Source organism: Lactuca serriola, chromosome 4, assembly GCF_051521515.1.
Source record: "Lactuca serriola cultivar US96UC23 chromosome 4, Lser_US96UC23_V15, whole genome shotgun sequence".
NCBI classification, from domain to species: Eukaryota; Viridiplantae; Streptophyta; class Magnoliopsida; order Asterales; family Asteraceae; genus Lactuca; species Lactuca serriola.
In genome coordinates, this window is record NC_136411.1 from 68,541,779 (window position 1) to 68,560,819 (window position 19,041).

Here is a 19,041-nt window from a genome sequence, read left to right on the forward strand (position 1 = left end):
ATGGTTTTGATTTGGATGGTATCTGAAAACAATGATTTTTATTGATTTAAAAATGAAAATTTTTGCATTGATTTTTGGAATGTTACATTAAGTCTCCAAGGGACCAAAAGTGCATCTTTTTCAACTTAATCCATTAAGTTGAAGTCTCCAACCTTCAAGTCTAAGTCAAAATGATGTTTTGATGGATAAAGTTTCCAACTTTATCCATGACAAGGTCACAAACTTTCAAGATCTAAACTTTATGCACTTAAAGTGACCAAAAGTTCATAACACCCAATACTAGCTAAATCTAACAAATGCCTCGTCAAGATTCAAACTTTATACATCTAGAAGAAAGATCAAGGTGAACAAGGTATGGATCTACAAGCTCCAATGCAACCAAAACTTCTCCAATGAGCTCCTTCTTCTCCAATATGCACAAATAAAACTCCAAAGTACTTAAAAATACCTTCTTTTTTTGCTTACAAGGCTCAAACTAGGGTTAGGGTTTCAAGGGAGGATGTTAAAGGGAGCTGATATATCTACGGATGTTTTTGATACATCCACAAAATTTTTAAGTAAATTGACAATTTTGCCCCTACCCCCTTATCTCCCTTCCCCCATTCTCTTTGATCTCCGTCTTTCCTTTCTCTCACCCCACCAAAAAACGAATAAAACTCTAACTTACGTTTCCTTTTCTTAAATCCAGCTCCTCGATTTACCCGCCTCGTTTTACCCCTCTTGTCGCTGGTCGCTACAACATCATTGTCAAAACCATGGCACCATCAAGAAAACACAAGAAGTAGCTGGAAACACTCTAACCAAGAATCATAAAGTTGCAGGAGAAAAAACAAGTTCGCCGGAGAAGGTGATGTTTACCGGAAGAACACATTCACAACCTCTAATTACCAAAGGCCATGAACAATTGCTAGAGTTTGGTGGTTGGATTTGCAACTCTCATCCTCTACCTTAATCGCCTTATCTGGTGGTGGGCTCAACTAAGTTTCAGATCACATATCAAAAGCAGTTGCAGATGGGTAAAGTCAAGCAAAAAATGCACAATTAAAAAGCACAATCGCAAAGCTTTATGAGAATTTAGTAATCTATGTAAATTTTTGAAGGATGGAGGATCCTTTTACTCAATGCTCGTTCGAGAGAACCCACTTTCAGCTTGGCACACACAATGATTTTGTCGCTAGAGTTTTGCTGGCTTCTTTGACCTTCTTGCCGGAATGTGAGGATTGTGTGTTTCTTTGTGAAGTTTAAGAGCTCTCTCAGGTGACAATTGACAAATGAAAATACGCATGAAATCAGTAACCTTTTACTGGCTGAAGGAATGACCGATCAAAGACGAGGGGGGAGGGAGATAAATGGGTAGGGGTAAAATTGCCAATTTACTTAAAAATCCTGTGTATGTATCAAAAACATGCGTGGATATATCACTTCCCGATGTTAAAGGGTGGAGGCTGAGAATGGAAAGGGTTCGGAGAAGTTAAGGAGATTTAATACGGATCAAAACCCTCAAATTAGGGTTTGGGGTGTGACCACGTATGCCCAACGTACTAGGTTGATCCCCCGCGATCCGCGTAGCGTACTCTCATACGCCCAACGTACGTAGCTTAACCTAAAGTCATCCTAACTTCAAACGGTTGTAATTTCTTCGTTCCAACTCCATTTTTGACGTTCTTTATATCCACAGAATGGTGCTGAAGAGCCCCACGACATTATATAAATATATTGGACTAAAAACATCTTGAACAAAAATCCGTATTCCATGCAAGAACCCGACCTATGACTTTTCCCTTTTTACCCTTCGGCCCAACACAATTCAAGGGTTAAATCTCTTAACTATCATTAGCTTCTTCCGTAAGGACGAAACTTTTCCTCCTTAAGGCTCAAGCCTTACACAATATATTTCTGACCCATTGCCCAGAAAATGGCAGGAAACAGGATGCTACACAAAGGATCATATAGAAAGTTTATCTACATCTATTGGTGCACCTTCTAGACTTGGGTAAGTCTTTAAGTTCCAATCTTTTTGGTTCATCTCTTATAGATCTAGGTTTTTAGTGTTTTCCTTCATGGTTTGTGATTATGATTGGTTGGTTTGGATAAATTTGGAAACATTATTACTCCTTTAAGTCCCTTGATTATCATATGCTCCAAGTCTAGATTCTCTTGTTGTTTGGTGTAATGCATGGAGTTTTGACTCCATTTTCACCCTTTTTGGCCTAGTTTTGGGTAAGGACATGCATTGGAAATGCATATCCATAAATTAAGGATTTTTATGGCTCTTTAGAAGGAAAGGAAGCTTTCTAGAAAGTTGGAGTAAAGAACTTAGCAGATTAAGTCCTTAATGCAAAATGAAGCTTCTGGCAGTCATCAGACGTAACCAAGGAATGGTCCCGCCGTGACAAAAACCCAACATCATGATCGTTTGTCTCTGTTTCTCTACGACATGACCAAGGAATGGTCACAACGTGTAGTTAACTTTAACTGGGTTAACCGTTGACTTTGTGGACCTTTGACCATTGACTTTTGACCAATTTGACTTTGGGTCAAACTAGGAGGATTTGGGTGTTAATTGAGGATTTATCTGTCTTGGTGTTAGTTGGTTTGAGAAATTGATTAGTGCAAGGAATTAGAGTGTTGCTGTGTTTCTTTGGTTCTTCGATTTAGGTGAGTTTCCCGCTATGCCATGTATCCAATTGTATATCCTTTGCATGTTAGGGTAGAGGTATTGTTAAAATACATGTATGTTAGTGGCTAGGGTAACTCGTTTGTATGCTTGTGTAGTTAGGACACTTGGTGTCTTGGTATGCTTGATTGGTAGGGTCTTTCATGTTGATCGTATAATACTGTTAGGAGTTATGTTTGGTTAGGGTAACTAGGGTAGGCCAGTTATCAGGATTATGTATGACTGACCCGCGAATGATTTAATTGAGAAGTGGTCAAGGGTAGGGTAACTACGGAAGGCTAATTGCCAAGGTAATGTACTATGTTAGTTATGATATGAGTTTATGCTATATGGTTATGTGGTAGTGATAGATTGGGTTCTATGTAGTCTAAATTAGATAGCCTGAGAACTCCTGGTCTAATTTCAGATCATGACGTTCTCGTATGATTATTCACTCTTTGGCGGATCATCTATTCGAATGTCTATCTAATCTCTAACTACATATAACTTTGTCCATTGCAGGGAAATGCCATGGAGGTGGCCTATGTCACTTGCTTATAAGATCATGTAGGTAGCCTATGACACTTTGTTGTAAGACCATGGGTGTAGCCTATGACGTTGCAGAGAAAGACCATAGGGGCCTCCAATGACATTGTAGGAAAAGACCATGGGGGTAGGCCATGACATTGTAGGGAAAGATCATGGGGGTAGCCAATATCATTGTAGGAAAGACCATGGGGGTAGCATGTGACATTGCAGGGAAAGACCATGAGGGTAGCCCATGACATTGTAGGGAAAAACCATGGGGGTAGCCCATGCCATTGTAAGGAAAGTCTATAAGGGTAACCCACACCAGGATGTAAGACTATGGTTCGACCAATAACATTCACTTGGGGGTTGAAGCAGACCCGTTATTTCATGTATGATTGTTACATATGTTTATGTGGATAGGAGAATTGAATGTTCGACGCTAGAGAGTCAAACTTTTGTATGGATGATGGAATATATGATATATTGGGAAACTCAATAAGCTTTATGTTTACAATTATGGATTAAACATTTTTGCGGGTCAAATCACTACAAGAAATCATGCCTTTAGCGGCGACACTATTACCGGTGACATAAGGTTTTAGTGGCGACACTACCGTTTGTCGCCGCTAAAACCCACTGTCGCCGATAGTTGTGCCGCCGCTAAAGGTATTCCATCCGAATCTGCGTTGTCCCCTTCTGACACACCTCACCCGTTCGATCGAGTATCTCATCCAATGGTTGGTGCGTCTTATCCGCATATACCCAATACCGGCGACATTTTGTCTCCGCTAATGGTCGAAAATGTCGCCGCTAATAGTGGTCTAAAAAATGACGTGGTACCCTTCCCTCCAGATAGTCGCCGCTGTTAACCTTTGTCGCCGCTAAAAGCCAAATAGTTGCCGCTAAAGGCTATTGCAGATTTAAGGCAGAAAAACGGACGCCGTCTGTTCTTCTGCTTCCTCTATTCCGTCAAACGTTGTTGCTTCTTCTTCCCCCATTCTTTGCGTTGTTTCCGTCGATTTCAACATAAAATCTCACCACATTGTGAGATTAGGGATCAAAGGTGTTTAGGGGTTCAATTAAACGGGTTACCTCATGATTTCTACCTCAATGTCAGGAAAAAAGGTAACTCTAAGTTGTTATATCTCATTGTCTTTCCCTTTTAACTTCGATTTCTAGCTCCATCTGATGATTGATTGGAAATTATATTTCAATTTCATTGTTTTTGGTAGTTTTGTATTTGGGTTGGTGAGGGTATTTCCGGCTGAAGAACAATTTTTCCGGCGACATATTCGTTGATTTCCGCCACTACAGGTTCTATTTACTTCAATCCCTTGTAAAATTTGAGTTTAATTGCAAGTTATGTGTAGTTGTATCAATTATGCGAAAATTGCCATATGTATATATATATATATATATATATATATATATATATGTGAAATTATATGTATTTGGTGTGTGTATCTATGTAAATTTGGTGTGAAAATTGCCATATGTATCTATATATGTGAAATTGTATGTATTTGTTATAAGTAGGATGTTATTATGTGTCTATGTGAATGTATGTATGTTTGTTGTATATGGGGTACATGAATGTAAAATTTATTTATTTTGTATAAGTAGGATGTTATGGTTTTATTTATGTGAAAGTATGTGTATTTGGTTTAAGTAGGATGTATATTATGAGTGTATGTGAATGTACTTGTATTTGGTGTATATGTGGTATATGTATGTGAAAGTATGTGAATTTCATGCTCTTATGTATTATGTGAAAAAATATGTGGTTTTGGTATAAGTATGATGCTATAATTGAAAAAAATAAAAATAAATTATTGTTATAAATGAAAAAAACACAAAAAAATGTTATAAAATTGTTTAAAAACTTATATATGAATACTAGAAGGTTTATAGTTTGTTCCCAAACTAACCCCAAGTTAACCAATAATTTATATAGTTCACTTATAATCTTCAATTTAACTTATAATTTTGCAACATATTTATACAATTTTTTAAAGTTATATATATATATATATATATATATATATATATATATATATATATATATTAATCTCGACGGTAAAAAAGAACAGCACAACAATATAATATAATTGTTTAAAGTACAACGCTATAATTGAAAAAAAATTGTTATAAATAAAAAAAATATAAACAGATACAATGGTAAGAAATATTTTTTTATGGATATACCAAATTATTAATTTTCTTTATTTAATATTTTATTCATTAAAAACTAATTGCTAAACATATAAGAATAAATCATTGTTATATTTGGAAAAAAAACACAAAAAATGCTATAAAATTGTTTAAAAACTTATATACGAATACTAGAAAGTTTTTAGTTTGTTCATAAGCTAACCCCAAATTACCCAATAAGTTTTATAGTTAATTTATAATCTTCAAATTAACTTATAATCTTCCAACATATTTATACAATGTAATATATATATATATATATATATATATATATATATATATATATATATATATATATATATATATATATATATATAATCTCGACGGTAAAAAAGAACAACACAACATAATATAATTGTTTAAAGTATAATGTTATAATTGAAAAAAAATGTTATAAATAAAAAAAATAAAAAGATACAATAGTAAGAAATGTTTTTTTTATGGATATACTAATTGCTAAATTTTTAAATTTTAATTTTTTTATTTTTAAAATTTAAAATATTTTATTTTTTTAATTGTAAAAAAATGTGGATTGTAAAAAAAAAATAATGCTAATTCTATATACTAAACTCTAACCCAAAATTATGTTTCAGCAATATCATGTCTATTGATAAAAGCTAGACTACTAATCTAATATCAAAACCATCCCGAGTTCCAAGCAGGACTCAAACCTTTTATTGAGAAGTCTAAGTCACACCTTGATAGTAATGGTAAAATCAGATGTGCATGTGAAAAATGTGATAACCGTTACTTCAAGTACCTGACTGTAGTGGAACGCCATATATTTATAAATGGTTTCGGTAAGTCGTACAAAATTTGGATCTATCATGGTGAATCTTTTATTCCTCCGGTCGTCTTGCCAACTAACAAAATGGCCAATTTAATCGACGATATGATGTGGGAGTCAAGAGAAAATTATACTAATCTTGATGAAGGAACCTCGAATACAAGGGGTAGCGGTGTGGATGATGATTTTGCACAGTTGTTGGAAGAAGTGGAAACTAAATTGTATATTGGTTGCATCTTTTCTTCCCTTGAGTTTCTAGCAAAGTTAATGCATATCAAGGTGAACAACAAATGGACTGATAGTTCATTTGAGCAACTCCTTGAGTTGTTGAAATTAGCATTTCCCAAAGGCAACAAGGTTCCCCTATCACATTATCTAGCCAAAAAGAAACTAAAGTCTATTGGCTTGCGGTATGAGTTCATACATGTGTGCAAAAACAATTGTTGTCTCTTTTGGAAAGAACACGATTCATTGTAACTTTTTCCCGTTTGTAAAGAGAGCCGATGGATCGATAAAAACACCAAGGGTAAGAAAGTACCTCATAAGGTGTTATGGTACTTTCCTGTGACCCCTAGACAACGACGCTTATATTTTTCGAGGCACACTGCCAAAAATATGATTTGGCATAATACCAGACGTTCAGAAGATGGTGTGATGCTTCATCCTGTTGATGGGGAACATTGGCAAGATTTTGATAAAAAATACCCCGACTTCTCGAGTGAACCCTGTAACATACACCTAGGTCTTTTAGCTTACAGTTTCAATCCATTTGAAAACATGTGTAATCCACATAGCACATGGCTGGTCATACTCACTGCATACAATCTGTCACCCTGGCTTTGTATGAAAGAGTCAACATTCATGTTGACTTTGTTGATTCCCGGCTCGAAAGCTCCTGGTAAAGATATGGATGTTTTCCTTAGGCCATTGGTGGAAGAGCTTAAACATTTCTGGAACTCAAGCATACATATTAAAGATGCGGCGACAAACACATTCTTCACGATGAGAGCTTTGTTGTTGTGGACAATAAACGACTGGCCAGCTCATAATAGTCTTTCAGTTGGAGTGGGCAAGGGTATAGAGCATGTGCTACTTGCAATGAAGATACTCCTTCGTACCGTGCAACAAAGAAAGTCATATATATCGGTCGTCGCCATTTACTAGATGCTAATGATCCGTTAAGAAAGAGGTTGGACTTTAACGGGATGGAAGAGACAAGACCCGCTCTGAGACACTTTAGTAATGACGAAATACAAGAGCAACTAGGTCGTCTACTAACTCGTAAACCGGGTAAACATCCTGAGCATAGAGGTAGAGAGCCAAAGCGACAATATTACGAGTTGAACTGGTCAAAACGAAGCATTTTCTTCGAACTCGAGTATTGGTCTTCTCTACACTTGAAGCAGAACATAGATCTCATGCATGTCCAGAAAAATGTGGATGAGAGTTTGTTAGGTACTCTTCTAATGAACGATAAAAGCAAAGACACATCAAGTGCACGAGAGGACTTGAGAATTCTAAACATTCGGAGAAATGAATGGTTGCAAAAAAATGGTGACAAGTTTCATAGACCCCATGCAAGATACTCTTTCACGAAATCTAGTCGACAACTCTTTTGTCAATTTATAAAAGATGTTAAACTGCCGGATGGGTTTGGTTCTAACATTAGTAAGAAAGTGAATGATACCAATACTAACATTATTGGGTTGAAAGCGCATGACCACCACATTCTTATGCAACGTTTGATACCGATTGGAGTAAGAGGGTTGTTAGACAAAGACACTTATACACCTATTATAGACTTTTGTATGTTTTTCAAGCAACTTTGTTCCATAACATTGAAGGTGGAGGATATGAGGAAAGCAAAAGTAGACATCATTGCAATCTTGTGCAAGTTAGAATTGATTTATCCTCCAACATTTTTTGACATTATGGTTCATTTACTTTTGCACTTACCTGATGAAGCGATTGCCGGAGGCCCGGTATGTATGAGATGGATGTATCCCTTTGAAAGGTATATGAAAAAAATAAAAAACTATGTCAGAAACAAGGCGAGGTCGGAAGGTTCTATAGCTGAGGGTTATGTTGCAGAAGAAGCTTTATCATTTTGTTCGATGTACCTTTGAGATGTAAAGAATCAATTCAATCGTCCGGAAAGAAATGAAGATGTTGTCATTGAAAAAACAAAGTTTTGGATGTTTGAGTCTAAATGTCGACCGACCAGCACAACTCAAATCAAAACTCTTAATTTAACGGAAATGCATATGGAATGGTTTGTATTGAATAGCTATGAAGAAGTCACACAATATATCAAGTAACTAATCTTATCTCTAACTTTCATCCTTATTTTTTTTTTATCTTTTTAAATCTATATCTTTTCGTCATCAACATAGGAAATTAAAATATGAACATCCCCAAAGTGATGAAAAACAAGAATTTCGTAATTGGTTTCGTGAAAAGGTAATATAAATTAATAAACAAATTTTTTTCATTGATCTAATGAATACATAATACATATTACTTTATAATTGCTAGGTTCATCAAATGAAAATAGAAAACTCACCAGAATTCCACAAAGAGTTGTCAGCTCTTACAATGGGTCCACAAATGAATGCTTATTCTTACACCGCATGCATAGTCAATGGTGTTAGGTTTATGGTACTTAGTCATGACGCACAACGCACAACACAAAACTCTAGGGTTTTAGCGGTGGGTGAGAAAGGCGAGAAATATTATGGCCAGTTAGAAGAGATTATAGAGTTGAGGTATACACATGATTATTCAAATGTACTATTTCGTTGTAAGTGGTTTGATACTTGAACATGAGTTATTTCTGGTGATAATTTCACCAGTATCGACACACGACACAAAACATACAAAGATGATCAACTCATATATGCTTCAAAAGCCAAACAAGTGTTCTACATCAAAGAGACAAACAATAACCATCGGTGTGTTGTCGAGCATGTTAATCATCGAAGTATTTGGGATCTACCACCGAACGATGATCGTGTCCAAAATGTTGACAATAGCTCACACGAAAATGTAGACAATGTCGATGTACTTCAAAATATCTCTTCATCTGATGCTCCACTTTTTATCGATTTCAGCATGTAGTTTCAAAAAATTCCTAGAGTCATTATTGATGTAGAAAGTGCAACTGAAGTTCCCCCGCCAACTGGTAGAGTCAATGATGTTTCTGATTGCGAGACTGATTACGATGAGACCGATTCTAATTATGATACTAAAGAAGACACTGAAGGATATGAGGAAGATTCTGATTAGAATAGTTCTTATGTGATACGTGTTTGTAATATGAAATTTATTTGGATTTCTAGTTAAATAGAAATATTTATTCATATGTAAATGTTTATTTCTATGTAATGTGTATTTGTAATAAAAATTGTATTTGTATATCTTATAATTTTTTAGGAAATGATGTCAATATGGCTTTCGCTTGTGCATACCATGGCTGCTGTTATGGGTCGTGGACACGAGGGTGATGAAGCTGAGGACCCACATCTCTCAGGTGGTAGAGGTGTTGGTCATCATGAGCAGGACCATAAGTCTTATTAAGATTTTTTATTTACTATTATTTATTCAGTTATTATAAATTAAATATTTTTTCTAATAATTTTTAATTACATTTGTAGTTGAGCAACGTGCACGTAGGAAAGTTCGAGGCAAAGCCAAAAATATAAAGCTTGAAAGAGCGATCTTACGGAATCAGGGCAAACCAATTAGCATGAAATATGATAAGGATATAGCATCTGATCCCCTGGGAGAGCCGAAAGACATGCTTTCACGAGAAGTTGGAAAAACAATGTGGCAAATGGTCCATTTTGATAAATGGACTTGGAAAAAAGTTTCCCCTGCAATACAGGATACCGTATTACAACATTTAGGGGTAATTATTTATTTAATAATATTTTATATGATTAACTATAACTGGTTTTTTACTTGGTTAACTTTTTTTTTGTAGACAAAGTTTGATTTGGATCAGATGTACCAAGATATACAAGCTAATATGTTGATAGAGAGTTTTCAAGCAGCTTTGTTAAAAGGTTATCGAGAACGTAAAACTGACGCAAAATAATATTTTATGTTCGTCGGAGGGTATGAAGATATCCCAGGAGCATTAGTCAACCCTCCAGAGGGTATGGAAGTTGATAACTGGAAGAAAGCAATTGAGTATTTCCAAACGGACAAACACATAATTGCTTCAGAAAGGAACAAAAAAGTCCATGAAAAGCAAACAAAACCTTAAGATGGTAGAAACGTTTCGCAAAGCTCATACCGATAGGGATGATGTATTTGTTACTGCTGAGACGGAACAACAATATGTAAGTATTTAATTATAATTTTATCATATAATTAAATGTTTATTTATACTTAATTGTTACGCACTTTTGGGAGTTACAAAATCGGTTAGTCGAAGAGTTTTTAGAACAAACCCAAAGTGAAAGTGAGTTAACACCCGCTCAAGAAAGAGCTGCTTTTGAGAAAGTATCATGAGAGCGACGTGACCATATCAGAGGCATCGGTCGTAAACCTTCTGGTCTCCCGTTGATTCCACAGCCGTCACAACCATCACAAGTAAAACAATCTACTTTGATTTTTTGTGGTGATTATTTGCAAAAAGCTTTGGTAATTAGGATTTTGTCCCAAGTGCAAGAAATAGCAATGTAGTTTGGTTTTTTTTTTGTCTTAGTTTAAAAATAGCAACCTACTTTTGCATCATAAAATGCATGTTGATTTGGTAATTTTGGTTTTGTGGTGATTATTTGTTAAAAAGTTTGATAATTGGGTTTTTGCCCCAAGTGCAAGAAATAGCAATGTACTTTAGCTTTTTGTCTTATTTTAAAAATAACAGTCTACTTTGGCATCATAAAATGCATGTTGATTTGGTAATTTTTGTTTTGTGGTGATTATTTGCTAAAAACTTTGGTAATTTGGTTTTTGTCCCAAGTGCAAAAAATAACAACGTACTTTGGTTTTTTTTTTTGTCTTAGTTTAAAAATAGCAATCTACTTTAGCATCATAAAATTCATGTTGATTTGGTAATTTTGGTTTGTGGTGATTATTTGCTAAAAAGTTTGATAATTAGGTTTTTGTCCCAAGTACAAGAAATAGCAATGTACTTTGGCTTTTTGTCTTAGTTTAAAAATAACAGTCTACTTTGACATCATAAAATGCATGTTGATTTGATAATTTTTGTTTTGTGGTGATTATTTGCTAAAAACTTTGGTAATTAGGTTTTTGTCTCAAGTGAAAAAAATAATAATATACTTTGGTTTTTTTTGTCTTAGTTTAAAAATAACAATCTACTTTAGCATCATAAAATGCATGTTAATTTGGTAATTTTGGTTTGTGGTGATTATTTGCTAAAAACTTTGATAATTGGGTTTTTGTCCCATGTGCAAGAAATAACAATGTACTTTGGCTTTTTGTCTTAGTTTAAAAATAATAGTCTACTTTGACATCATAAAATGCATGTTGATTTGATAATTTTTGTTTTGTGGTGATTATTTGCTAAAAACTTTGGTAATTAAGTTTTTGTCTCAAGTGAAAAAAATAATAATATACTTTGGTTTTTTTGTCTTAGTTTAAAAATAACAATCTACTTTAGCATCATAAAATGCATGTTAATTTGGTAATTTTGGTTTGTGGTGATTATTTGCTAAAAACTTTGATAATTGGGTTTTTGTCCCAAGTGCAAGAAATAGCAATGTACTTTGGCCTTTTGTCTTAATTTAAAAATAGCAATATACTTTGATAGTTTTTGTTTATGTTTGATAATTTAACTTATAAGTTTATGTATGTTGTTATTAATTATGCAGTTGGAAAATCTTCGTGCAATGCTCAACGACCCGACATGTAGGGATGAGCTTTACTCGTTTTTTCAATCCCAAAATAATCGAGGAAACGATGGAAATGAAGATGATGGTATGTAGAGATGAGTTTTATTTGCATATTACACTTGTTGTCATGTTTTGCTACTTGTTAGATTGTAAAATTTTTGGTTGTTTTTTGTAATTACCGGCGGCATTATTACTTTTTATATTTAATTGGATGTTATGTAATTGACACTATTATCAGTGACATTTTTACTTTTTATATTTAATCGGATATTTGTTTTGTAATTAACGTCGACACTATTATTTTTTATATTTAATCGAATGTTGTTATGTAATTACCGGCGACATTATTACCGGCAACCAAAATTGTTGAATAAAAAAAATAGTTATTACCGACGACACTATTACTGACGACATTCTCATTACCGACGACGACACTCTTTACCGGTGACTAGGTCATTAGCGGCGACAACTTTCATAAACGGCGTCAATTGATCAATAACGACAAAGCAGTAGCGACGATTTATTACTGGCGACGTGTTGCCGCTATTACTATTACCAGCGACAATTGGACTTTTTACCGGCGATTTTTTGTCGCCGCTAATTATCTTTTTCCTTGTAGTGAACGACGTTACAGAACTAGTGAAGAAATTCTCCCAACAACCTTCTCCTTTAATTGTTCCAAGTGTGCCTTACGTTAAGATAATATTTATTAAAATTTTATTATTATTATTATTATATATAAATTTGGCACAACAAGTTAACGGGCAGATTTGTTAATATAGAAATCATATAAATTAATGGATCAAATTAAATCGAACCTATAAATATTGCCACGTTAAGGATATCGTTTGAAAACTTGTAGGGAATGGAAGTTAGAAAGAGACCAAAAAAAAGCCATTTTAATTTTTTTTTATAATGATATTTTCTGTTTGACACGCATCTTTCCAGGTTCAAACAGATCTTTCTGGCTGAATGGACCGGAAAGACTGTTTGATTTGCACAAAAGAAAATGTCTTTCCCGGTAAGATATGTCTTTTCCAGAAAGCCCCAAAATCATATCTTTCTGGCTGAATGGGCTGGAAAGACAATTATACATCAAACCCCGCATCTTTCTTTCTTTATTGGATTATTAATTTTTTTAAATAACTTTTTTAAAATTTATTTTTTATTAAATTAATACTTTTTTTCATCATTCAGCACAGTCAATCAGATGTACAATCAAACAACATGATTTCTTTCCAGTCAGAAAACTTTTTCAGACAGCATTTATCAAACGAGACATAAACCAACATGTGGACATTCTCAAGTGTCAACAGAAAAATAAGCTGACGTGGAGATTTTCTTTAAAAAATTAATCCGCTCTTCTCTCACAAGTCACAACCACCATGAAAACCCCTCCTGCCGCCTTCATCCCCGAAAAAGGATTCTTGTTTCAGAGGCGCTCTAAGAACGGCTTCAGGGAGGTATGTCGAGTAAATAACCGGCTACGTGGTCCAAAACGTTTTCTGTTACTGCTTTCGTCGCTTCCTGCTGCTAGAAGCCCTAGGCGTTCCGATGTCAATATCGCCTGAGGAAAACGGAGGTACACCTGACTCTTTGGTCTTCTGGTTTTCGTGTCTGTATTGTTCAATTGTGAAAAATTGCAAGTTCAGCACATTTAGTTTTCGCATTTGATTTCATTTTCAACTCGATCATATGTTTGAGATTTGATGATTAATAGTTCCATGAAACGGATAAATATCTATCCTGAATTGTGAAAATTTCCTGTTTCTATGGTTCGAAATGGAGAGGACATCGATGAGAACCTAACATTGAGGTCAATCCTACTTAATCAGGACCATCGGAATAAATTGGTCAGATCTTAACCATGATGTCCATGATTTTTTTATGGATTCAATGGAGTTTGCAAGTAATGGATGTCACTCGCACTCTCTAACCCATGAGTTTTACTGATGCTGAAGGTGGCTCAAGTATCAATATTTATCTCCCTTTTATGTGATTTGGTGTCTTTTGCATTCATATATGCTGCTAATGCATTATCTGTAGCACATTGGCATGTTGTTGTATTGCTGATGGAGGTCCTTTTATTGTTCTTTTAGTGTCAGTTGAAAATGTTATTGAGAGAATAGTGGTGTCAAGTGTCAACCTGGTAATGATTGTGGAGGTTGTATTTTTGCCATCCTGGATCATGGTTACCTTTTCTGTATGTTCTGTTTTATGCCTCGTTTAAATTAAACTTTAATAGACCATAAGGGTGGGTTTTCATTGGATGAGATTGCTTTTGACACCTTTAGAATTTGGAATAATGTGTTTCATTTTGATATGTGTGTTGGAGTAGCAGTAAAAACATATTTAATGTTTATAATTCACCCTATATCGTCTCCTACATTGACCCTTAGTTCTGGAATGTTTTGTTCCATATTTGTTTCTATACTCTTTTGAGGTGATTGGTTATTAATATCATCTGTACCATATATAAAACATGGATTGGGAACCTAGATTTAGTCCGCTAAAAGATTCAACATGCAATTATAATTTTTGGTTATGTTATGCCAATTGTCATAGAAAAGGAAGATATTAATGGTCATTGCTTAAAATTTCTAAGCAAACAATATTTGCTCTCAAAACATTTGTTCAAATTTATTGCTTGTGAAAGAACCTGTATTATAAAGATTGTGATTTGGTCGCACTTTCTATTTCTGCAAGTTATGATAATTTCGTAATCTGTGGTGCCCTTTTTAGCTTATTTCCCCGTAAGAATCCATGGAACAATTCATTTGTTTTATGTTTTCCATTTCTGATTTGTCTGGCTTTTATATGATTGTGTGTGTGTGTGTGTGTGTTTGGATATTTTTCTTTAAATGTTTTCATCTATTTGTTTCCTGCAGTGAATTGCATTAGGTACCAGGTATGTTGCGTTATCATGTGTAGTTGACTAAGTATCTCATTTCTGATTTTCCAGTTGCAATCATGTTGTCTGATATAATTGATATGGTCTTATACGCACATCGGTTTTAATTAGGATCGAGAACCTTAATTATATGACACATTGTTTTCTTTATGTGTATATTCACATTAGGATACATGGTAAGTACATTTTATGTATGTCCATTTGATTCAAATGGAGTTTCTTATACACATGTGTACAATAAATTTATACATACGGCAGTGGCGAGGAAAAATGATCACATGTAAAGCAGATGCATTCACAACATTTTGTTAAGGGGTATTATTGTAATTTCACTTTCAGATCGAACCCTAATGTTGGCCTTCAGTTCCCATCTCGTCTCTAATATATATATATGCTTTGCCTCCTCACATGACAATTGTCTTGACCGAACCCCTAAAACTCTACCTTCAACGCCGTGAATCTACCATTACACAGGTATATTTTCCTCCTCTCGATTTGTTTTTTGTGTTCGATCTTCATATTTTTTTACTCTCTACTCTTTAGCTCTTCCTTAGATCTCATCAATAAAACATTTTTCCCTAATCTGATTTGAAGTTTATGGTATGAAATCCAATTTAACTGTTACAAAATCTGATATAGTTTACCTAGGATTTCTGTCGACAAAGCCGATCATTTTGCCCTCGCCGACCATGTCCCCGAATATTACAATTTACATCTTTTTTTTAGCTAAAAAGGATGCATGGATCTAAAATCTTTTGTTGATATGTTTGTTCCCATTCAGTTGGGTTTGACCTTTCTATGTGTGGGTTGTAGATAACTTCAATTGCCAGCTTGTCAATCAATTTATCAAAGGGATTCTTTGGTTATCATTTAGTGTGTGTATTGATAATGATCAGGGATGTATAGCTTGTATCTCCATTTCATTTCAATCTTTTCTTTGAAATGTTTATTTGCTTAAACATGCTTATTGAAATTGCTGCCTTGTTGTCACAATACAATGTCATTCACCAAGAGATTGAGATGTTCAATTCTTCCAATAGCATATTTCTAAGACCTTGGCAAGTGTACATTTTAAGAAATTAAATTGATCTCTGATTTCTCATAAGCATGTTCAAGTCATTTCGTGCACATAAACAATTAAAATGGATTTCTTTGGTTAGGGAAATGTTTGTAAAATATGGCGTGGTTTGTTTTCCAAAAACACTCAAACATTGGTCTAGGAGTTTCTCTTCAAAAGCAAGTGGTAGATTCATAGACCTCTGTCTCCAACTTTCCATTTATAGAAACACTTCATGAATGTAACTATGTAATCTCCTATCAAAGTTCACAGCTATAGATGGCAAGATTTGAATGCAGTTTTACTTTTTCCACCAGGGAAAATGTCTCAAACTAATCAATTCCCGTATATTTATATCAATCAAGTGCTACAAGTGTTGCATTATATCTCCCAGTGCTACCATCATCATTGCACTTAAAATTTGTAAATACCCATTTACAACAACATATTGCCATGAGCCTGATCTACAGTTTCAAAGTACTATTATTGTTGAGAGAATGCATCTCTTCTAGAACTTCTAATTTTAATCCATTCATATGGGGTGATTTAGACCATTTTCTGAATCAACTAGCAATCATTTTCCAATTACACCCATATATTATATTCTCAACAAAAAACAAGTTTATTTTCTCTTGGTTTGCTTCTTGTTTAGATATACAACAAAATATCATATCTATGCATGCCTCTTGTTTTTTCATAATCTGATTGAGGCTCACATATTCTATCATCCATCTATTTGAAACAGGATCTAGTATAAGTGATATCAAGTAATCATTTTATGTGGTATTATAGTCATTCATTCCTTTTGGTATCCACTAATTTCCTTTTCACTTTTAGCCTAAGATCCCTCAGATTATCTATATACCGTGGTGAATTCTTCCATGGCTCATCACCCGGAATTGTTCTTTATTACTGTAGTCCAATTGTAGTTTCTATTTATGTGCATGCTTACTCCCTGTTTACAACTCTTTGTATCTTATAAGGAATTTGAATTTACCAATTAAGGGCCTGAATACCTGTTTTTGTAATTAATCTGTAGGAATTTGCCAAGACAAGGAATATGATCACTATAAACAAGAATCGTGGTGAATCTAGCAGGACGAAGTTAAAGACTTTTGACAACAGTGGTGAAGCACGTTGGTCAAATCTTAACGATGATGTGCTTTTTTTAGTAATGATGCAACTGGGACTTATCGACTTTCTTGCATTTAGTGGAGTTTGCAAAACATGGAGGTCATTTGCACACACCAACAGAAATAAATTTATGGCGTCTAGACCACCCATGTTTTTACATATATCTCCCTCTGGTAACAGGGAAGAATATTACTGCTGCCTAGTGGACTTTAAATTCAGGGAATTTAAAACCATCCTTCCCCATTATTTTGGCAGATTCTGTGTTGGATTAACCTGTGGTTACCTGATCTTATTTGGGAAGGAAACCCACGACTTCTGGCTTGTGAATCCTATCACAAGGTATCAATTTTACTTCCCTGCTGTCCATTTTCTAGGAAGTATTAGAGATCTAACAGTTATCAGGGCTATCCTCGTCTTTTCACCTACAATATCTGGGTGGGTGTTGGTAGTGTCACATAGATTTGCCGATACAATATGGTTTTCTGTAGTGGGTACACGAGCATGGAATCATGTCTCCTCCACTATCCCCATCATTGATTTGCATGCTTTCAAGGGGAAGATATACACCTTACACACCAATTGTTGTTTATTTCAATTGAGACTCATTCCAGAGCCCAAATGGACATTACTCAAAACCAAGGATATTTTGAAGACATATGGTTTGCATCTGGAATTTCTAACATCAGATGAAAACCTTTATGTGACGAATCGCTTGTCAAAATGTTTATACAAGCTTCAGGAACTAGATTTTGGCGAAATGAAATGGGTGTTACAAGAAAAGGTGGCGATGGGAGACTATGCGATCTTTCTTAGCTTCTTGAAACATAGTGCTCTTATTAAACCAGAGCCTGGGTCACAATGGTCAAAATACAAAAGACATGCCGACTTCGTTGACACTTCTGATAAACCTCAAAAACCTAGGTTCTTTATTGCAGCGACATGGTACTTCCCCCATGATTGTTTGACTGTTAATCACATATATGAATGATGACCTCTTAGCACTCTTATCTTGTTTTTGTAGACTATGGTAGTTGATCAAAATTGTCATATATTAGAACAATTTCAAAACGTTGGCAACCACCATTGATGGATTTGCACCCTGCAGTTTATTTTTTAAACAGTTTGGTTCTTGCTCAACTTTTTTGCTTCATGCTGGTAGAAATCAGTTATATCTAATTCTAGATTATTCTATTTGATGTACTTTTCATGTGCCTAGCTAGCTAATGCATCATGTGTAACACATTGACATATTGTTCTGTGGATGAAGGACCTTTTGTTGGTCTTTTGGTATGAAAGAAAAATTGTACGCACACCATATGTGTGTAAAGCATGGACAAAGTGACTGGGGTTATGACGATATTGATAATGGAGGTGGTAACTTTGCCTTTCTCATGAATTATGGTTTGTTTGGGGGTGACCTGCATCGACACAAAATGTTGCGAGTATTTGGACTATAACAGTTCCTTTGAACATTCACCCACTCATGAACTGGCTTCTTCACTTCTTTAATTCGCATATCTAAAATGAAAACAAGTTGCTTTGTGCATCTCTAGGCAAAGGCGAACATACCTATTGGCTCATGATTATTGTTTGTATGTAGTTCAGTTAACGACTCTTTAAAATTGTAGTTGCCAATTTGTAGTTCCCATATCTAAAATGAAAATCAACTGGACTTTTAGAAATCAATACTCTTGACTTTCTTAGTGAAGTACATATTTATGCTATGTGATGCTTCGATAAGTCTCCAATTAGACTTTTTAAGCTTTTACACCTTCATTGGATAACATATATGTGTGTTTAAACCCTTTCAGAACTTATAGATATATGTCCTGAAAGTTCAAACCATTCCTTGCCATTCCTCACAATTCAAAATACGAAGATGGATGACATAAT

At 34.6% G+C, this 19,041-nt stretch overlaps 1 protein-coding gene across 3 annotated transcripts; it reads left to right on the forward strand.

Moving 5' to 3' along the window:
- The first annotated feature begins 13,381 nt into the window (after window positions 1–13,381).
- Window positions 13,382–18,324, forward strand: LOC145101823 (uncharacterized). Of its 3 annotated transcripts, XM_079039093.1 has the most exons (3): window positions 13,383–13,628; window positions 15,297–15,431; window positions 17,054–18,324. In XM_079039093.1, exons 2-3 carry the CDS (start codon window positions 15,366–15,368, stop codon window positions 18,134–18,136), a joined length of 1,149 nt encoding a protein of 382 aa, XP_078895219.1. In that variant the 5' UTR covers window positions 13,383–13,628; window positions 15,297–15,365; the 3' UTR covers window positions 18,137–18,324. The 3 variants fall into 3 exon arrangements, 2 of the variants coding, with proteins under 2 accessions (XP_078895219.1, XP_078895220.1); XR_013705868.1 differs by lacking the exons at window positions 15,297–15,431; window positions 17,054–18,324 and adding an exon at window positions 13,882–15,290 and having other exon boundaries at window positions 13,382–13,628; XM_079039094.1 differs by lacking the exon at window positions 15,297–15,431 and having other exon boundaries at window positions 13,385–13,628.
- Window positions 18,325–19,041: the final 717 nt, after the last annotated feature.